This window comes from Vicugna pacos, chromosome 6 (assembly GCF_048564905.1).
Source record: "Vicugna pacos chromosome 6, VicPac4, whole genome shotgun sequence".
Classification (NCBI taxonomy): Eukaryota; Metazoa; Chordata; class Mammalia; order Artiodactyla; family Camelidae; genus Vicugna; species Vicugna pacos.
In genome coordinates this window covers 20,500,167-20,522,225 of record NC_132992.1, presented here as the reverse complement: position 1 = coordinate 20,522,225, position 22,059 = coordinate 20,500,167, and the positions used below count along the sequence as shown (strand labels likewise).

The 22,059-nt window shown below is 39.9% G+C and overlaps 1 protein-coding gene across 1 annotated transcript in view; it reads right to left on the bottom strand.

Moving 5' to 3' along the window:
* Window positions 1–22,059, bottom strand: part of SPG11 (SPG11 vesicle trafficking associated, spatacsin) — a 71,225-nt gene that overhangs the window by 6,479 nt on the left and 42,687 nt on the right. Inside the window, exons 21-33 of the mRNA XM_072962536.1 lie at window positions 21,658–21,823; window positions 20,435–20,640; window positions 19,886–19,994; window positions 18,852–19,011; window positions 18,200–18,472; window positions 17,365–17,565; window positions 16,509–16,616; window positions 7,912–8,074; window positions 5,548–5,762; window positions 4,343–5,093; window positions 2,257–2,396; window positions 1,155–1,353; window positions 606–743 (exon numbers count right to left, since the gene is read on the bottom strand). Coding sequence (XP_072818637.1) covers window positions 606–743; window positions 1,155–1,353; window positions 2,257–2,396; window positions 4,343–5,093; window positions 5,548–5,762; window positions 7,912–8,074; window positions 16,509–16,616; window positions 17,365–17,565; window positions 18,200–18,472; window positions 18,852–19,011; window positions 19,886–19,994; window positions 20,435–20,640; window positions 21,658–21,823 — 2,829 coding nt within the window. The remainder of the gene's footprint in view (window positions 1–605; window positions 744–1,154; window positions 1,354–2,256; window positions 2,397–4,342; window positions 5,094–5,547; window positions 5,763–7,911; window positions 8,075–16,508; window positions 16,617–17,364; window positions 17,566–18,199; window positions 18,473–18,851; window positions 19,012–19,885; window positions 19,995–20,434; window positions 20,641–21,657; window positions 21,824–22,059) is intronic.

Here is a 22,059-nt window from a genome sequence, read left to right as displayed (position 1 = left end):
GAGTGAGAAGTGAATTTTTTTTTCCTGAGGTAAAATTTGGTAATATATATATAGTTTAAAAATGGGCATACTACTGAATCAGGAATTTATCTTAGGGAAATAATCATGGATGGGCACATATATTTGCCTATAAGCATGTCTGTCACAGTGTTTAAAACAGCAGAAAATTAGAAGCAATCTAAAGGTCCTACAATAGTGTATACTTTTAAAAATTACATATAAGAGAAATGCTGTGTAACCATTAAAAGTGATATAGAAGAATATTCAATGTCATGAAAAGATACTGGCAGCATATTCATAATTATAAACAGTATCTGCAGTACAAGGCCGTTTTTGAAAAATAAAAACCTACAGACTTGCATGGAAAAAGATGAGAGGAACACATGCTACCGTGTACACTGAACTAGACACTAAAGAGTGAGCAGGCTCTAATCTGCTTCAGCGAACTACGGCTTTCTACTGAGAACCTAGAAACAATCTAGGAGGAGCAGGGATCCAGAGAAGGAACAAGGATCCAAACCGAGTTGTGAAAAGACTTAATCCCAGAAGACTCCTTGGAGACCTGCTTGAGCCCAAAACATGTCAGAAGATGGCCAAGAACTTACTGCAAGACAGTTCTCCGTGGGGAACAGAGGAAATCTTATCCAGCAACTTCATGCCTACCAAGGTGCGGTCTTGACACAAAGCAGTCAGCTGAAGAAATGTCTGGCTTTCCTCTGCTGGAGTGAACATCAGCTTATGTCCTGTACAGAAAGATGTGGAGAAAGGTGCTATCTCACCTTGAGAGAGGTGGGAGAAACAGAAGCACCCCAGGCCAGGGGCCCCCTCTGCCCAGGCCCGGCACCAGGAGGCTACGCCGAAGGAGCTCCCGGGCAGCTCTCCTCTTGCTGCGCTCACATACCTGGGCTGAGCTGCCGTTTAACAGGCAGCAGGAGTTCATCAGCTCAGAGAAAGGCACAGCTACTCTAAGTATAATCATAAAACAATACACAAAAAGTAACAAGAACAATGTGTTTTCCTCTTCCAAGTACAATCTGGCAACTTGAAAGGACCAACATACAAGATGTATGTGTATGAGCATAACGTCAAATCCTTGAATTTGGGAACTTGAGAATGTGGTCTGAAAGGCTGGGGAGATCTGGAGGGTAGGGCACCTGTTCCCTCTGATGGGGTCAGCAGCTCCCGGGTCACCTCTTCAGCCACTAGTTCAGCCACTGTGTCTGGCTTGAGGCCCTGGGTGCTGATGAAGGCTTGGGCTCGCCTGCATCGGTCGGGCTGCTGAGAAGCCAAGATTGCCCGGAGCATGGCCTCGCCATCCTGAGCGGCGACATCTGTGTAGGAACAGCCCAGCTCCTGAGAGGAAGGCAAAGCCAATCCAAGCCATCATAAAGAGCCAGGAAAAAGCCAGCAGAAGACAGCCCTTCCTGAAATCTGATGTGGACAGGCACCATTGTTTTCTGAGCTTAAAGATCCCTCACCCTGAGCAGGAACCTAAGAAGCAAATATTGTTTTCTAGCCCTTTTTACTGCTTCGTCAATGAGCCGAATCCTAGCAAGAGAAAGGCTTGTCTTCAGAAAGCATCAGGTTAATCTCTCATTGAACACTGAGCATTTCAAATGTTATGAAACCTGAGAAAATTGAGTAAAAGGCAGAGCCCCTTCTTCACTGTTCCCATGGCAGCGGGAAACCCTTAATTTCCAAAGAAGCCTCCGAGGCTCGTGCAAGGCGGGGCTGTTGGTGCTCGGCTTGCCCTCCCTCGTGCTCGCCCACCACCCTGGGAGTCGACTCCTGCTCTCCCTCGGTCAGCACAAAGCCACAAACGATTCCCAACTGCTCTGGCGCGTGTCTTTATAGTCATTACATTCCAGTCAATTTCATTTTAAAACTTATTTTGGGCTCTTTTCCACATCGAAAGTGCCATATGGGAAACCTAAGATATTTTAGGGCTGGAAGGGACCCTCATCAAGTCATTTACAGATCAAGACTAGGGGCCGAGAGAAGTGAGAAGAAGCTAGTCCTGCCCTAGCTTCTGGCTGGGTGAGCCGCAGCCAGAGCTCAAACTGCCCTGGCCCTTGGCCTGACGGACTCCCGGCTATTCCTCAGGGATGGATTTACCGGGACCAACAACTGAGAAGAGCTCTACTCCCAGGTCATGACTATAATCTGAAGGGCAACGTCCAAAATCTATCTCCAAAGTCCCACTTCCCTCCCTCTCAGAGGGAGCTTCCTGTAGAGACCCCACCCTTTGGCACGTACCTTGGCAAGTTCATACAGACAGAGGACCTGCCGGCAATAATTCTTCCCATGGAGGCATCTGCTTGTCAGAGTTTCCAGATTAGACACCACTTCATCAATGGGGGGCAGCATCACAAATGACTGACTATCCAAACTTGATGCTGGAAGCAAATTGAGGTTGGAGGGAGGCTCGAAGCTAGCAAGTTAAGACCTCTCCCCAGCCCCCCATGACTCTACCTCTTGGCTCACAGCTTCCCTCACTGCACCCCAGTGACTCCCCCTGGGTCTGGTACCACTTCTGACAGGGCTCATACCCACTTAAACGTCTTTCATTGCCTTCTTCCAGGATTTCCCAGCCTGAGATACTTCCAAAGGCCTCATGGGCTACAAAGGCCTCAAAGCCACCTAACTGAACACTCTAGAGATCGTCACCCATGATGCCTGCTAGGCTCTCCCCAACACTCCGTCCCTCCCAACTTCCCCTTACGTCCAATAAGTCACCAGGCCTACCTGACTCTACCTCCAGAACACCTCTCGATCACTGCCTTAGTTCCAACCTTTATGCCTGCATCTAACTGGCTGTTACTGTCTCCTGCTGCCAGCCTCCCCCTCCCCCAACTCAATCTTCCAGTCTTTGCAGGATCATCTGGATCGATATCTTAAAGGCATAGTAAACTTCAAATCCATTCTGATTTTTAAAAAAACTCAGCCTAAAATAAAACTTTCTTAATTAGATAAAGGGTTTCTTTTAGGGAATAAAAGTAGAAAAGAATTATTTATATAGCATTGTTTCCAATAGCAAGAACAAAATTGAAAAAAATTTAAATGTGTAGTATCAGTAAACCATTGTTTCAAAAAAATCATAGTACATTCCTACCGTGGAATACTTTGCGTCCATTAAAACAATTAGATCAATCTACGTGTACTGACAGGAAAAAATGTAGAAAAAAATAATTGCATTTTCATAGAAAATAAATAAATATTGTGTGTGTGTGCATGTGCAAAGCCACACATAGAAAATAATGAACACCAAGCAAGTAAAAGGTGTTATTCTGGGGAATCTGGTGGGGGTGGTGTTGAATGGGTAAATAACTTTCATTTATTACTTTATGCACTTCTATAGTGTGTGGTTTGTTACATTAAGCATGTAATACTTTTGCATTTAAGATATAACTCCTTAAAAATATGCTTTAAAGAAAAAAAATAAAAAGCAACTCAGATCATGTTATTCCCCTCCTTAAAATCTTTCACTGGGGTTTCCAGTTCTAGGTCTCACCCACTGAACTCAATATAAAACCTGGACACAGTGCACGCAGCGCTATGCGACGATTCTGAAAAGTAAACAAGAAGCAGGGGGACTGATGACCTACGTCACCATTTCTTCTCATCTAGTAAAGTCCAGACTGAATGCAATGCCACCTGAAACCCAGAACCAAGCACTAAGGCTCACAGAGAGAGAGCAGGCTCCAGGACATGTCCCCTGGCACAGGCTCAAGGAGCAGAAAAGAAAGTCCTACTGCCCATTCTCTCTGGTCCCGGCTCCTGAGCAACCCCTTGGCTGTGGTGGGAGAGTCTGCAGCCAGCAAGAGCCAAAACTCAGAGAGGGACCTTCTTTTCAGATCAGGTGCTCTGATCCCAAGAGGGCAGTAAGCTGGCCCTAGAGGCAAGCAGTCAGGAAAGTGCATGATGTTAGTTTTGCCCTTTTGGTACACAAGTTACACTAAGTTAAGGGCAATCCATGAACTAGGTAATTAGCTAGTCGCTCAAGTAGAAGCACCTATGTCTTTAAACTAGCTATGCAGCAAAATTAGAGGGGATCTATCTGACTTGTCGCTAGTTCACTGAAATTTATTTTATACAAATAATCATGTTTCCAATTGTACATTGATCACATATAATATGACTGATTTTTTTTAATGTTAACCTGATGAATCCTGTGACCTCACTAAACTCGCTTATCCTAGGAATTTTCTTATAGATTCCTTGGGATTTTCTATGGAGGCAGTCATATCTGTGGACAGAGGCAGTTCTATTTCCCCCTTTCTTCCTGGAGAGAACGCCAACAGCACCTCACAGGACTCAGGGCAGTTTGATCTCCTTCACTTACTGCTTTGGACTTTCCTGAGAGGAAAGCCAGGTTCTTCCTCCTCAGGCAGCTCAGCACCTCGCAGGAGGGCATGGATCTCTGGGTGCAGGTCATCCACACTAGCCTCCCCTGAAGCCAGCGCTCTGCAGTGCAGTACCACGGCGACATCCTGGTTGTAGAAATGAAAATAGCGGCACACTCTACTTGCTTCATGCACACAGCCATCATCCAGCAGGCGCCCAATCAAAAAGTTTAGGGACTCTTGCTCCTTCCAATCCAGTCTGTTCTCACAATTGTCTTTGGAAGGAAGGCCATTAAGTTCTAAGTATTTTGATGTGTTCAGAGCAGCCAACTTAGAAAATGAAAACTCTCTGGCTAAGCTATCAAAGGTAAGTTCACCACTAGCTGACATCTGTTGAGAACACCTGGGCTCTATTTCCTGCTGGTTTCCCCTGAGGGTGTGCTGGGTGATGCGGCAGAGCCAGATCTGCTTCTCCAGCTCCTCCAGCTCCTCCAGCGGCACCAGGTCCTCCTGGGCAAGCCAGTGTCCCGTCAAGGTGAGCAGCAGATGGCGCTCCTCAGCGCAGCTCCATCCCTCCTCAGTGGGGCACTCACGTGCCTTCAGAGCCTGGGCTGAGAAAAAGGAAGATGCTGCTTTGCTTGAAATGCAATTTTTCTTAAAATTCTCATGACATTTTTTCCAGAAGTCAATTCTTGCTTGTTTCAGGGACCACTGGTCAACGTGTTTTAAGGTCTGCATTTCCTGTGTTATCTGTGAAATTTAACAAAGCAAATTTTAGCCTTTCTTGGATAAAGAAGTACCATAGATGCTAATGCTCCCTAAGTGTATCATGCTTGTTAAAACCCAAATCAAGTCAGAGAACATGGGACTTGGTTACAGATGATCCTGGACATGTTATCTGGAAAAGTTAAGGTATGAAAAACAATTCTAAATTCATCTAATTGAACGAGGTTCAAGACGAAGCCCCCTTATATTTGATTCTATTTCAAGTAAAATAGTTGTAGCATGTCCTACAAGTTAACCTTATATTTAAAGCAAACACTTTACAAAAACGGGCATTCTAGGCTCATCCATTTCTGAAAGTAATGTGTGTCAGAAGTGAAAAAGCCTCATCTCTCCATTAAATCACATATCTCATTTGATTCTCAGTTTAATACTGAGTCAAAAAGCTAAGATTTTAAATAACTTAAAAGACTGATGATACCTCTTCAATAACCAAGTTGTCCACAGGTAGCTCAGCGAGTTCTGCTACCCTCCTGGCCAAAGCAAACTGTCCTTCTGTCTCCAGTTTTTCCAAAATTGATCTACATTCATGCTGAAAATTCTCAAGGCTGTAGCTGGTAATAATTACACGATTAATGTCTATGGCTGTATCCTTCAAAATCTGGCTAAGGACACACAGCTTCTTTACATCTGGACCTGCGCCAAAGAGCAGCAGATATAAACATATAATCAGTAAAATACCGTTACAGGGTAACTAAATTATATCATGGGAGAATATGTAGGTTTAACATAATAATGTGACTAAAGGGAAACAAAAACCTATTTTTCTACTCTAGTTGGCTAGCAGAGGAAGCAAAAGGCTCTTATAGAGTAAAAATTGACAGATCAGAGATGAGCATAAGGACTCCGCCTACGTGTCTGGCTTTATATACAGGGCGGACGTTGATGGCCTACCACGGAGGAGCAACTCAATTAACCTTTGGAAGACTTAGCCATTCATTCAGGTTAGTTCTATCTTTTCCCAGATTATTCTCTTACCTTGAACAAATCTGTACAATCGTTCACTCAATGCAGGCATCATGTGGATCAAGACACAGAACTTGTAGGACAGTTGAAACTTGCAGCTGGTCAAGAGCCAAAGCTCTAACACGGCACCTGGTATTCAGAATGGAGGAGCTCTTGCTCCTCCAGACACCTGTCTAACTAAACCCAGGGAGACCTATCTGAGCGTTTCCTGATGTCCCCGGGAAATTCTTTTTTTAAATTTGAAGTATAATTGACTTAGGGTATTATATTAGTTTCAGGTGTATAACATAGTGATTTAATATTCTTATACATTTCAAAATGATCACCATATGTCTAGTTACCATCTGTCACCATACAAAGTCATTACAATTTTACTGACTATACTCTCTCTGCTGTACATTACATCCCCATGACTGACTTACTGTATAACTGGAGTCAGTACCTCTTAATCCCCTTCACTTATTTTGCCTGCCCCTGCCTCGCCCTGTGGCCACCAGCCAGTTCGCTCTCGGGATCTAAGTCTGTTTCTGTTTTGTTATGTATGTTCATGTAAGTGGAATTACACAGTATTTGTCTCTTCAAGGAATTCTTATCCTCAGTAACATTAGGAATTCTCTGCCAACAATTTATGTGGCTGGGTTTGCTCCTACTCTCAAATAGTACGTGTGGGGCCTACGTGTGCCCGACCACAAAGTGGGGGCGTGGAAAACATTCTCTAGAAGTCTGCTCTTAATGCCACCTGCTGGGCTGTGATCTGATTCCGGTATTTCCAAGGAAGTGAGACACTCAGCACAGTAACACCAGTATGGGCATGCTAGATTTCTTTGCTGGCACCATATAAAACATAGGTTTAAAAAAAAAACATTTATTTTCTCTAAGCACGTATACAGTATATACATACAAATATTCCATAAAAATAGAAATAATTTAATTATATGAATAAAAGCATTATAGTAATGGTTAGTATAGTAACAATGTAGACAATCTGTAATTTTTTAAGGATAGAGTAATTCTAGCAAGAAAACATGAAATTTATTTCTGAAAAAAATTAAAGTTACCACAGATCAGTGAAAACATTTTACATTAAGAGGATCTACTGTTTGCTCTACATGGTAACTGACCAGTACCAGCTTATATACACTACATTTTGGAAACAGCCCCCTTTCCTTCTAGTCATCAGCCCACAGCCTACAAAACTGGCACAGAGCCCAGCACTCTGTCACTGCTTTGTGCAAATTTGAGCTCTCCAGCTGAACATCTGTGAGTTTTAATGTGATAAAATAACCCTGGTAGTGAAAATGCCAGAATCTACAATAAAAGAATAACATTATCACTCAACAAAAATTTGAAATTATCGAACGAGTAGAAAAGAGGGTAAGGCAATCCTGCTCAATCAGCAGCAAGCTTACAGACTGCCCACGTCTGTAGGAATCTGCAAAAACAGGCACAATTTGTCTTTGAAACTTTAAAAAGGAATTAGGCAGTTCTGAAAACAGGTTTGTGATCTTGAGCAATGATGATATGTTAGGGTAACCTGTCAGAGAAAAGAATGAGAGTGACAGGGTAACGCCAGGGGTAAATGTGGCTATTTGCTTAGAATGAGCAGACAGTTGCATTACTTGTGTTTCGTCCTGTTGTGTGATGTCTTAAATGCTTTAACCATGATTGAAGTTTCCTGTAACCTTCTCACACCCCATTCTGGGCTGTAAATGTAATGTTACATATCATATGCATTTTAATTTCCTGAATGATCTTCTAAACTATTTTCAAGATTAATAAGCTAACTTCTTAACAGTCACTTAACTAAGAATTGTCTTACCATCAGAGAAGAGATGCTCTATTCCCACAAACAGCTGTAAAAGCTTCCCCAGCTCATACTGGGTCCTGCACTGCTGCAGCATAAGCTTCAAAAGAAAACACACCTGCTCCTTCAGCCATGGGGCAGGGATGACCGCGTGGACCCTTGTGGCCGCCGTATCAAGCTACAAGAAAAAGACAGGGTCAGGGAAAGCGGCTTTACAGCAACAGCAAATCAAAACCTCCAAACTTGGGAATGTCTAAGAAAGCCACAGTATCATCCAAGGCATCTCCTGTCACAAAGGAGGATGCTTATTCAGGTCCTTTCCAAGCAGCAGGAATTGGCACTGCAGCTCATAGGAGCAGCAAAAAGAAGTCCTCCTTGGCAGCTCTGTAGCTTGTCTCTCAGAGACATGTCCTGGTGTAGAGAGCCATGTGTGTGAAAGTCAAAAATGGAAAAGAGACCTAAAGACTGAATGCTAACTATGCAGTAAACCAATGCAAATACTCTCAAGTTAGTAACTGCCAAACTAACAGTCCTGTGAGTTGCTGTGAAATTAGCCAGACATGTTTCAATTAGCAGCTTCTTTAAAGAGGGGCCTAGGCCCACCCCTGAGTCCAGAAGATTTGAAATCTCTTAAAAAGACTTGCTTAAAATTGCTGAGCTGGTTCTATTAGTTTGCTTGTAGTTTATACCATCATTAAAGAAAGATCCCATTAGTAAGCCAGAATTTATGTCATTTCAAGCAAATGCTAAAAATACTAATAGGAAGATGACCCCAAGACTAAATCCCCAAGACTAAATCAAAAAAGGTTACAAAAGACAAAGGACATTATCTATTAATAAAAGTTTCAGGACAGCAAGAAAACAACAATTATAAACATTTACACACCTAATGACAGACCATCAAAATATATGAAGCAAAAACTGATGGCACTGAAGAGAGAAATGCAATATACAATAGCTGGAGACTTCAACACAGGCATACTTCATTTACTGCACTTTGCTTTACTGTGCTTTGCAAATACTGTTTTTTTTTAAACAAATTTTTTGTCTTTGTCATTGTGGTAATTCTATTCAAATACTATGTCAAAACTTTTCCTTATTTTTATATTTGTTATGGTGCTCTGGGACCAGTGATCTTTGATGTTACTATTGCAAAAAGATTATTACTCACTGAAGGCTGAGTATTTTTTAAGCAATAAAGAGTTTTAAATTAAGGTATGTATATTTGTTTTAGCCACAATGCTATTGCACACTTAACAGACTATAGTATAGTGTAACTATACCTTTTATATGCACTGGGAAACCAAAAAATGCACGTGACTCACATTATTGCAATATTCACTTTACTGTGGTGGTCTGGAACTGAACTTGGAGTATCTCTGAGGTATGCCTGTACTCCACTCACAATAACAGATAGAATAAGCTGACAGGAGATAAGTAAAGAAATAGAAGACTTCACACAATAAACCAATTAGATCTAATAGGCATATATAGAACACTACCCAATAACAATAGAAAACATATTCTTTTCAAGTTCATATGGGATATCTTCCAGGAGAGATCATATGTTAAGCTGCAAACAAATCTGAATAGACTTTACATAGAGCTGGTCAAGATGGAGTAGCAGGAACATGAGCTTACCTCTCCTCATGACTACAAGAAAACCACAACTGACTGCTAACCTCCTCGGCAAAAAAAGACCTAGCCAAAAAAAAAGATCTTCAACTGGAAACATAAAGAGGAACCATAATGGGACGGTAGGAGGGGCATGCTCATGATATAATTGGGCCCCATACCCCCAGGTTGGGTGACCCACAAGCTGAAGAATAATTAAGTCACAGGGACCCTCCCACAGGAGTAAGAGTTCTGAGTCCTACATCAGGCTCCCCAGCCTGGGGCTCAGGCATTGGGAGGAGGAGGCCCTAGGACATTTGGTTTTGAAGGCCAGTGGGACTTAACTCCAGGAGCCTCATGGGACCGGGGTTAACAGAGACTTCATTTTCTTGGGAAGTGTACACAGAGCCTCACATGCACCAGCTCCAAGGGCAGAGGCAGTGATTTCATAGGAACCTGGGCCAGATCTGCTTGTTGGTTTTAAAAGGTCTCCTGGGGAGGTAGGGGATGGCTGCGGCTCACTCTGGGGATATAAAAGCCCGTGATGGACACTCCAGGAGTGTTCACCTACATGAGCTTTCCTGGAGGATGACATCTTGATTGGATTATTAGCACCAAGACCTAGCCAAACCCAACACCTGAGGCTTAAGTGTTGGGAAGCTTCAGGCCAAACAACATACTGGTGAGAATGAAGCCCCACCCATCAGCAGACTTCCTGAGCCATAAATGCCTCTAGACACATCCCTAGACATGGCTCTACCCACCAGAGGACCAAGACCAAGCTTCACCCAGCAGTGGGCAGGCACCAACTCTTCCTGCCAGGAAACCTGCAAAAACCTCTACTCCAGCCTCATCCACCAGGAGGCAGATACCAGAAATAAGAAAACAACAATGCCAAAGTTTATGGAAGGAATTCACAAACACAGGCAAGACTCTACTCTGGGACTGGCTGGACCCTGACCCTTCAGTGACAAGAGAGGAGTGTGCTGCTGGGACACACAGGACATCTCCTACATAGGGCTACCTCTCCAAGGTCAAGAAACATAACCTACCTAAAAATACAAATAGAAAGATGGACAATATGAGGCAGCAGAGGAATATCTCCCATGCCAAGGCACAAGATAAAATCCCAGAAAAAAAAGTGACGAGGATACAGGCAATCTATCCGAGAAAGAGTTTAGAGTAATGATGGCGAAGATGTTCAGAGAACTCAAGAGCGGTATAGATGCACAGCAAAGAGTTGGAAAATATAAAGAATACCCAAACAGTTGAAGAATAAAATCACTGAAATGAATAACACATTAGAAGGAACAAAAAATTAACTAAATGAGGCAGAAGAATGGATCGGTGAGCTAGAGGACAGATTAATGGAAATCACTACTGCAGAACAGAAAAAAGAAAAAAGAAGGAAAAGAAATGAGGATAGTTTAAGAAAACTCTGGGAAAACAAGAAATGCACTAATATTCACGTTATAGGGGTCTCAGAAAGAGAAGAGATAAAGGACCTGAGAAAAGTTTTGAAGAGGTAGTAACTAAAAACTTTCCTAACTTGGGAAAGGAAACAGTCACCCAAGTCCAGGAAGTGCAGAGTTCCACACAGTTCCACACAGGATCAACTTGAAGAGGAACACACCAAGGCACATAGTAATCAAATTGACAAAAATTAAGGATAAGGAGAAAATATTAAAATTAGTAAGAGAAAAGCAACAAATAACAGACAAGGGAACACCCATAAAGTTATCAGCTGATTTTTCAGCAGAAACTCTATGGGCCAGAAGGGAGTGGCACAATATATCTCAAGTGATGAAAGGAAAATCTTACAACCAAGAGTATTCTATCCAGCAAGACTCCCTTTCAAATTTGATGGACAAATCAAAAGTTTCACAGATAAACAAAAGGTAAAAGAATTCAGCACCACCAAACCAGCTTTACAAAAAATGTTAAAGGAACTTCTCTAGTCATCAAACCATAAGAAAAGAGAACAAAAAGAAGAAAGAAGAAAAAAAATCTACAAAAGATTGCTTTGGCAGTTCGGGGTCTTTTATGGTTCCATATAAATTTTGGAATTATTTGTTCTAGTTCTGTGAAGAATGTCGTCAGTATTTTGACACAGGTTGCACTGGATCTGTAGATTGCTTTGGGTGGTACAGCCATTTTGATGGTGTTGATTCTTTCAATACAAGAGCACAAGATATATTTCCATTTCTTTGTATCATCCTCTACTTCCTTCATCAACTTACAGTTTTCAGAGTATAGGTAACCTCCTTGGGTAAGTTTATTTCTAGGTATTTTGTTGTTTTTGATGCAATGGAAATGTTTATGCCAGTTATAAAATTCTGGTTTTTAAGTGAAAAAAAAAGTGAATGAAGAGCCACAAATGGCAAAATATCCTTTCTTGTGGGTGAGTTGTATTCTATTATATATATATGTTGCATCCTCTTTATCCATTCATCTACTCATGTGCACTTAGGGTGCTTCCAGATCTTGGCAATTATAAATAATGTTGCTATTAATAGTGGAGTGTGTATCTTTCTGAATTAATTCTAATTTTTGGCTTTATTCCTTTGAAAACTATGTAAGTTTAAAAGGTAAAGCTCTAAACGTTCTTAGAAACAATGAACTGTACATATATGTAAATTTTAAAAATATGTGCCGTACATTGTGTATACGTATTTACATGCAATGTATTGTATATGTGCATTCATATTGTAATAGTTCTACCTAATAAAACTGAAAAATGAAAAAACAAAACAAAAAAAGCCCCCTAAAACTAAAAATAAACTCAAAATGGATTGAAGACCTAAATGTAAGACCAGATACTATAGAACTTCTAGAGGAAAACATAGAACACTCTTGGACATAAATTACAGCAATATATTTTTTGAACCAGCTCCTAGAGTAATGGACATAAAAGTAAAAATAAACAAAAGGGATCTAATTAAACTTAAAAGCTTTTGTACAGCTAAAGATACCATCAACAAAATGAAACGACAACCCACAGAATGGGAGAAAATATTTGCAAATAATATGATTAACAAGGGACTAATTTCCAGAATATACAAATAGCTCATACAGCTTAATGTCAAAAAACAAGCAACCCAATCAAAAAATAGGCAGAACACCTAAATAGACATCTCTCCAAAGAAGACATCCAGATGGCCAACAGGCACATGAAAAGATGCTCAACATCACTAACTGTTAAAAAAAGGCAAATCAAAACTACAATGAGATATCACCTCACGTCAGTCAGAATGGCCATCATTAAAAAGTCTACAAACGATAAATGCTGGAGAGGATGTGAAGAAAAAGGAACCCTCCTACACTGTTGGTAGAAATGTAAATTGGTGCAGCCACTATGGAGGATAGTATGGAGGTTCCTTAAAAAACTAAAAACAGACTTACCTTATGATCCAGCAATCCCATTCCTCTGCATATATCCAGAGGAAAATATAATTCAAAAAGACACATGCACCCCAGTGTTCACAGCAGCATTATATACAATAGCCAAGACATGGAAACAACCCAAATGTCCATTGACAGATGACTGGATAAAGAAGATGTGATACACACACACACACACACACACACACACACACACACTGGAATACTATTTAGCCATAAAAAAGAATAAAATAATGCCATTTGCAGCAACGTGGATGGACCTGGAGATTGTCATTCTAAGTTAATTATGCCAGAAAGCGAAAGAAAAATGCCATACGATATCACTTATACATGGGAATCTAAAAAAAGAGACACAACAGAACTTATCTACAAAACAGTAACAGACTCATAGACATGGAGAACAAACTTATGGTTACCAGCGGTTAAAGGGAGTGGGAAGGGATAAATTGGGAATTCGAAAATTGCACCTTTTGGTGAGTGATGGAAATCTCAGCTATCTTGATTGTGGTAGTAGTTTCATTGGTGTATACATCTATCAAAATTCATCAAAGTGTGCATCTGAAATATGTGCAGTTTACTGCACAGGAACCATACTACAATAAAGATGTTTTATAAAAAGGAAAACACTCAGCAGACTAGGAATAGAAGGAAACTACCACCACATAACAAAAGCCATATGTGAAAAATCCACAACAAACATCATACTCAATGGCGAATGACAGAGCATTCCTCTAAGCAGGAACAAGAGTGGGAACAAAGCAGGGATGCCTGCTTTCACCAATTCAATTTAATACAGTTCTGAAAGTTCTAGCCAGAGGGTTTAGGCAAGAAAAAAATATACAAGGATCAGAAAAGAAGAAATAAAATTACCTCTGTTTATAGATGATATGATCTTATATGTAGAAAACCCTAAAGATTTCACAAAAAAACTTAGAATAAATTAATTCAACAAAGTAGCAGGATACAAAGTCAACACACAAAAATCAGTTGCATTTCTACACAAACAATGAGCAATCTAAAAAGGAAATTATAAAACATTTCCCACAGCATCAAAAAGAATACTTAGGAATTAACTTAACCAACGAGTTAAGACTTGTACAATGAAATTACAAAACACTGCTGAAAGAAATTAAAGAAGACATAAATAAATGGAAACATCCCATGTTTATGGATTTGAAGTCTTACTATAGTTAAAATTTCAATACTATCCCAAAGATCTACAAAGTCAATTTTTTTAAAGAAATAGAAAAACTCATTCCAAAATCATACGGAATCTCAAGGGATCCTGAATAACCAAAACAATCTTGAAAAAGAACCAAAAAACTAGAGGACTCACTCTTCCTGACTTCACAACTTACTAGAAAGCTACTACAGTAATAAAAACAGCGTAGTATTGGCATAAAGACAGATATCTAAACCAACGGAATAGAAATAAAAAGCCCAGAAATAAAGCCTCACGTATATGGTCAAATGAATTTTGACAAGGGTGACAAGACTATTTAATGAGGAAAAAACAGGCTTTTCCACAAATTGTGCTGGGAAAACAACATCTCCATGCAAAAAAATTAAGCTGGACCCTCACCTTAAACATATACAAAAACTAACTCAAAATGTCGAAGATCTAAAACAATATAACTCTTAGAAGAAAACACAGGACAAGAGCTTCACAACACCGGATTTGGCAATAATTTCTTGGATAGGACACCACAGGCATGGGTAACAAAGAAAAAATGTACAAACTGGACTTCATGAAAAATTTTAAATTTTGTGCATCAAAAGACACTATCAATGGAGTAGTAGAAAGGCAACCCACAGAATGAGACAAAATATTTGCAAATCATATGTCTCATATGGGATTAATATCCAGAATATGTAGAGAATTCCTAAAATTCAACAACCAACAACGGGCAAAAGACTTGAACAGACATTTCTCCAAAGAAGATATACAAATGGCCAATAAGCACATGAAAGGATGTTCAACATCACTAATCATTAGGGAAATGCAAATCAGAACTATATACAATGAGATACCACCTCACACCCATTAGGATGACTACTATCAAAAAAACCCCAGAAAACTTGTTGGCAAGGATGTGGGAATTTGGAAGCCTTTGCATTCTTGGTAGGAATAGTATAGCGCTATGGAAAACAGTATGGTGTTTCCCCAAAATATTAAAAATAAAGTTAACATATCATCCAGCAATTTCACTTCTGGGTAGACGCCCAAATGAACTGAAAGCAGGGTCTCAAGATATTTGTATACCATATTCACAGCAGTATTATTCACAACAGCTAAAACGTAGAAGCGACCCAAATGTACAACAATGGATGAATGGATAAGCAAAATGTGGTATATAAATGCAATGGAATATTATTCAGCATTAAACAGGAAGGAAATTCTGACACATGCTACAACATGGATGGATCTTGAGGACATTATATCCCCAAGCCAGTTAAGCAAAATAAGCCAGTCACAAGAAGACAACTGTACAATTCTACTCACATGAAGTACTTAGAGTAGTCGAAATCATAAAGACAGAAAGTGGACTTGTGACTGACAGGGGCTAGGGGTAGGAGAGAAAGTGGAGTTACTGTTTAATGGCTACAGAGTTTCAGTTTTACAACATGAAAAGAGCTACTGGGATGCATAGTGGTGACGGTTCCACGACACTGTGAATGTATTTAATGCCACTGAACTACATAATTGAAAATGGTGAAGATGGTAAATGTTACATGTATTGTGTCATAATTAAAAAAAAAAAAAAAGATACCTAGTAGGGCCCCAGCCATGGAGAGTGACAGACCAAGGAAATGAATGCCCTTGTTTTCTGTGATTTAGGAACCTCAGGCATATTTGAATAACTGATTCAGTATTTTCAAATAATGTAATTTTAAAATCTTCATTACAGTTAAAACCAGTATCATTGAGAGCAAAAGCCTATCCTGAGGTTTCACTGTAATGTATCTGTTGGGTAAAATCAGTATATGGTTTTGTCTCATTTTTCATGGAGCTCTTTTAGGGTAGAGAAGGCAAAAGTGCTGAAACTCCAACCAGAACTAAGGCATATTTCTTTTTCTTTCTTACAGCTGCCTCTTTTTTCCACAGGGTTAATTAGCTCCACATAACAAACAGGCCTGAACCAAGCATCTGAACAGGTAAAGCCTGAAACTGACCAAAAAGCTCAGCATCATTTGGACACGAGGAACACTGAGAAAATGAAGAGCAGCATTAAACACCCTCCACACTGAATGCTGCTGGAGTTATTCTGGATTGGCAAAATGTGACCTATATACCTCTGCAGTACCCATAGCAAATACCATTACTCCCTTCCCACTGAATTTGGCTGCAGCATCAGGATCCTGATCAGAGTTAACAAGCACATTGGATGAAACCTTTCTACCATCCCTGGCAACTGATGTGATGTAATCAAGGCCAATGCGACTCCCGCTCTACCTCTCATCAGCACAAATGATTCAGCTTTAATTACACCACATAATAGCTACGCAACTGATGCCATATCCTGACAAGGAGCAGACAATAGGCCACTTTAATCAATTTCAGATCAGCGAGAAAGAGTACTATAAATCCAACTTACAGTTTCAAGGCTCTTCTGGAACTCCAGAAGTTTAGCTTCGGCTTCCTTATAATTCTTGAAGAACATACACAGTTCATACATCTCCATCATCAATAGTAGTGGGGAGTCCTTTGAGGAAGAGTTTGAATGAAGTTACAAAGTCCCAAAACTTAATTAATATATTTTCTTAATGAATAATGCCAATACAAGAGAAGTTAAAGCAAAACAAAACCGAAAAGGCTTCATAGTAAAATTAAATCATATATGTTAAAAGCAAGGAAGTTAAGTTTACCTTTCTATTTCCTTTTGGAAAAAAAGATACTCAGGCCAGGTACACCTACTCAACAGTTTTTTGTTTTTGTTTTTTTTTTGTCTATTCTATACTTGGTCCACTACACATGAGCAGGAGATGTTCCACTGGATGGTGCAGACACTTCTACCTACACCCCTGGATAATGGGCTCTGCTGATCCGTCAACCTACTACTTGTCTGCGGCATCAGTCCATACATTTCCATCACTTCAGTGGGTACTTTTTGGTCAGAGGATAGGAGTTTTGGAATTAGAGTATGGATCTGAACTATAAGTACACCACTTAGTAAAGCACTCTGAGACCGTGGGCATGTTACTTAAGTTCTGTGAGCCTTGGTATATCACTCTGTAAAATGAGGATAATTATCCTATAATATTATTTGGTATAGGATTCTCGTGAGAATTGCCTAAAATACTGTATATAAAGCACTTTGCTAAATAAATGGTAGTTTTATTATCACTATCTGTTGTTGGCTAAAAAGGAAACCCCAAAGACCACAGATAGGAGTAACTGAAAAAGTCAATAGGGATATATTCCAAAATAACTGAGGAAAAGAAATGAACTACCTTAAAGAAAAGGTGGAAACCTCTGAAGAGAGTTTTGCTCTTCTGCCTTGTTAATAATGTTCTCCATATGACTGAGAGGTCCCCAAGGTCCCAGATGTGGTCCTCCACTGAGCCCTTAATGTGTCCCATTGCTTCAGCTGCAACACTGTCCTCCACAGAAGTGATGATCCAAACACAGAGACAGGGAATAGCACTGGCATCCTGCGATTGGACAAGAACTTTTCAAAATACGGTAACAACTGCGCCTTTGATTACCTGACAGAGGAAGTTTCCAGCAAAGCTACAACTACAGATGGGTATTTCCTGTTTAGGACAAGTCACCTCACTAGATTGGTTAAAATGACTTGAAAACCCTTCAAACACGTAACAGACTCTAATGGACAACCACATGGGACTATTACAAACCATCCTGCAGAGTATCGTAGGTCAAAAGACCAAGAGACTGAGGGGATATATGTGGAGGTCAGGGAAGTACTAAGTGGAAGAAAACAAGACTGTCCTCCACAGAACTGCTGATCAAGGGACTGTCCTGAGCATCCATCTTCCTGCTCAAGAGGCAGAGGGGGTCAGTCCACCAAAGCATCCTTCTCTATGTCTGCCAACCGGAAACCAAGGCTCTGACCACTTAAGTACTGAATGTCAAGGCACAAAGAAGTGCAGTAGATGGCTAGAGCCTAAGCCTGAGCAGCACAAAAAGTTGCAGTGACCTTGGAAACACATGCTGGAGACTCACTGTCGTCGCCCTACTTCCTCCCTGATTATCAGCCTTCCCTGTCCCTTCCCACTTCTTCTACTGCTCTCTGAGTCCTTAACTTAGGCTCCTCATGATTCTCACCTGGAGACATGAGGCCAGGACACTAAGGATTGGGGCTTGTTGTTTCACTGCTTCGGCCAGGAGCCAGCACCAGGAGTTTGGCACCTCTGAGCACTGGAGCAGAATTTCAAAGAAATCAGTCATCTCTTCTTTGTTTCTTTGGAGTTCCTGTGGGAAGTTGTTGCAGACTTGATCATTGTCCATTGTGGAGCTGGACACTGAGGGTAAGTTCTCAAAAGCCAGTCTTAAGTGGTCTTGAAGGACAGGGCTGAAATACTGGAGAAGAGATTTCACCTAGAAAACACATTAGATGGTTAATGATTAAAAAAAACCAACTTCCAATTTCAGCTGGACCTGAAAATATTGGAGAAAAGCATACACAGAATTGTTCTTTCTCACCCTGAGCTGTGTCAGAGTGACCACATAATTTTACAAAGTTGTTTGTTGCTTTTGGGTGAGTTTCCATATTCAATCTGGAGTCACAAAATCTCCTCCTTCACCTTTTAGTAGTAATGACTAGCTCTTTGTCAGAAGCCGACCTACTGAAATCTTAGTAAAAATAATAGTATCATATCAAACAAAAGTCTAAGTATATACAACAGAAAGAACATTGTCATCTGAGAAGGGTTCCTGTTTCCTCTTCTTGAATAGCTGGCAGCAATCAGCGGCTTACCTCCTCTGGGTGGTAATTGTGGAGCTGACTGTGAATAATAAACTGTAACCAGTCGTTTGCTTTGGCACATTCTCTAAGGTAAGATGTACTCAGTTTCATCTTGTGGAGCCTGCAGAACTGTACCACTAATGCCCACTGGCTGCTGGATTCACTGGATAACCTGTAATTGGGAGTGGGGGCAACAGAGGAAAAAAGTGGTTAAAATACAGCTTCAAACTGGAAAATTAGTAAAAATAAATACATTTAACTACAGTATAGTCTCTAAAATGACTTTCAACGAATACCAATTATTTATTGGGCTGCTTTCACCTGTAATGCACAATTGCTTTCTTAGCATGTTGGCACAATTCACTCCTTTAACAACTAAGCATCCGTCAGACTAGCTATGTACCATCTTCAGGAGAATTGAGAAATTAGTCACCCAAGAATTTGTCTGAGTGCTTAATTCTCCTGCAGACTCACTTTAGAGTATCAGAACCCTGACAGGTGCCTGGGCTTCCTTGCTAAGAGAAGGAAACTGTTGAGAGAGTCAGTGACAGGAGACACAAGAGAATGATGAATTCCCTGGGTCCGCCCCAGTGGATAGCACAGAGGAAAGATGACATGAATGTGTAAAAAGAAGGGCTTTTGTAGACAGACAGTCCCCTCAACTTCCACTATCAACTGACATTAGCAAGAAAAAATTAAGGCCATCACTTAGAGTCAAATTTTATGAGATCCAACCCTGCACCTTCTGAAGTGATTTCAACATGTAACACTTAAGAGACTTCTCTGACCAGCAGGGTAGTGGAGAAGACAAAGCTCCTCCCCATCTTCTCGGAAAATTCCATCTCTAAAAAGGGAATCATTATCTTCACACTCCTTTATGGATGGCAAGATGCAATTAAAACACATTATCCATTTACTGAGTATTTGCTATGTGCTGGATGAGTAAGAAGATAATGTCTAGGAGGATTAGTGTTGAAGAAAGACTAGGCAAACAGACTGGAACAATAAAGCTGCTAGAAAAGAGGCTGGGATTGTAACTCACAAACCTCTTTATTTCCTGCTGCTCAATGCTGTTCCATATACCTTCTTCTAAGAGAACAAGCAATTCTTCTATGGTTGCCTTTTCACCCACAGCCAGTTTAGATATTTTTTCAGCTATAAGAAATATAGACAACAAAATACAGTAAAGAGAAAAGGTCATGACCTGTGCATTTCTATTTGAAGAGTGTGGCCCAGAGTCATTTCACAAACCAATTAAGGGGGAGGGTATAGCTCACACTGGTAGAGTACATGCTTTGCATGCACAAGGTCCTGGGTTCAATCCCTAGTGCTTCCTCTAAAAAAAAAGAGTAAATAAATAAATAAACCTAATTACCTCCTCCCTCTCCCCCCCCAAAAAGTAAACAAAACAAAACAAAAAAAACCCCACCCATTAAAGGGCCCATGAAAGTGAGACAGAGTACAATCATTCTGCAGAGAAAGAGTGAGACAAGAAGATAACTGTTTCCTCCTCAACCACTCACAATTCAATGCCTTAGACCTACTTGTCCTTTGTCCTCTAAACAAACCGCAGGAAAAAAAAAAAGGTGCTGTACCTAGAGACTCTCTGATAAGGCTGTACTGAGCATCTTCATTTCTACACTTGTAGCTCAAAATTATATTGGCCACTTTCATATCAACTCTGAGCTTGAGGGTGTCGAGGCCAAGCAATTCTAAGAAACAAATACAGGCCGCTCCTATTGAAGGTATGTGGAAGGAGGAGAGCCCTAAAACATAGGCTTCATTGCCTACTTGCTGGATCCTGAAAAAGAAAGGAATCAAAATCAAATCAGCACATGAAAATTGTTTCTCATCAGGAAAAGCAGATGGAAGTACATTACTGATACACGGAGCGTCAGACACATGATTTATGACTTCCTCCCTCTTCCCTTTTCTCGTGCCTTGTACACATCCATTTAGGTTCTTAGTAGCTTTTAGTCCTCTTCTGGCTCCACAGCCCCCATTCCCTTATATTTTATCTTCTCCTAAATTACCTACTCACAGTCCAAATTATTTTTGCTTCCAACTCCATCCGGAAAACATGGAATAGAACTTAGCAAAGACTGCCAACTTGTGATCTTATTAATTATCAGTAGGTACACAAAGTAGCAAGAAAATTAATGCCACCTAAAGTTTGACATCATAAGTACATACATTTTAAAGGACTCATATATATACTTTTACATGAATGGAAAAATTTCAAGGAAAGATATATAAGAAATTAACCATGTTTATTTTCTGTGTAGAATGAAGATGAGACTGAGGGGTTTTTACCTTTCATTTCACCCTTGTGAACTACTTGGATATTTTACCATAAAGATGCATTACTTTGTTAACTATAAAGTAAACCAATAAGTAAATCTATATTTAGAAGCTGATTATATCAAACACTCCTTCCAGTTCTATGCTTTAAAAAAGTGAATTATAAAAGACCAAAATCTTAAATAGAGTTTATATCTCATTGTAGAATTCACTCTTTATAATAACTGCTAACATTTAGTAAGCTCCTAAATCATTTTTTTAAATATGATTTTAAAATATATTATCATTTAAAAATATTTTTATCCTTTTTCCTATTAACAAAGGTAAGACATGCTAAATTCCAAAAAGCTTAAGATACACAGAAAAACACAAACGAAAAAAATTTATCTAATTTATCAGCCAAATATAATTACTTAACCGTGGTATGTTTGTAGCAGGGTTTTTTTTTTTTTAAATGCACGTTAAAAATACAGATATGCCTTTTATTAAGAGTACAAATTATGTTTTAAAGACTCACAGCTGCTTGGGATTCTTGCTCTTGGTTAATTCCTGAACCAGAAAAGTACCAAACGCAAATGATGGCCGTCCGTGATGTAAATAATAAGCAAAATTCAGACGTTCTGCTATAGCATATTTATTCACCAGGTCGGGGCTAGAGAAATGTGGAAGCTGACTTGCTACATCTAGGGGGAAAGTGAAGCAATATTAATCTTCTGTATCTCACCACAATTAATTTCAGATCTGCATATGGAAAACTTAACTTTACAGTGGTAAAAGAAAACTGGTTATTATCATCATGTTGTACCACTGTGTATCACACTGAACCACCAAAATGTAATAGTTCTATTTTAGTGTGTAGAGGTAGCCCTCATTTTATACAAAAATGTGTACCTGAGAAGTGACATAAAACATAAATTAT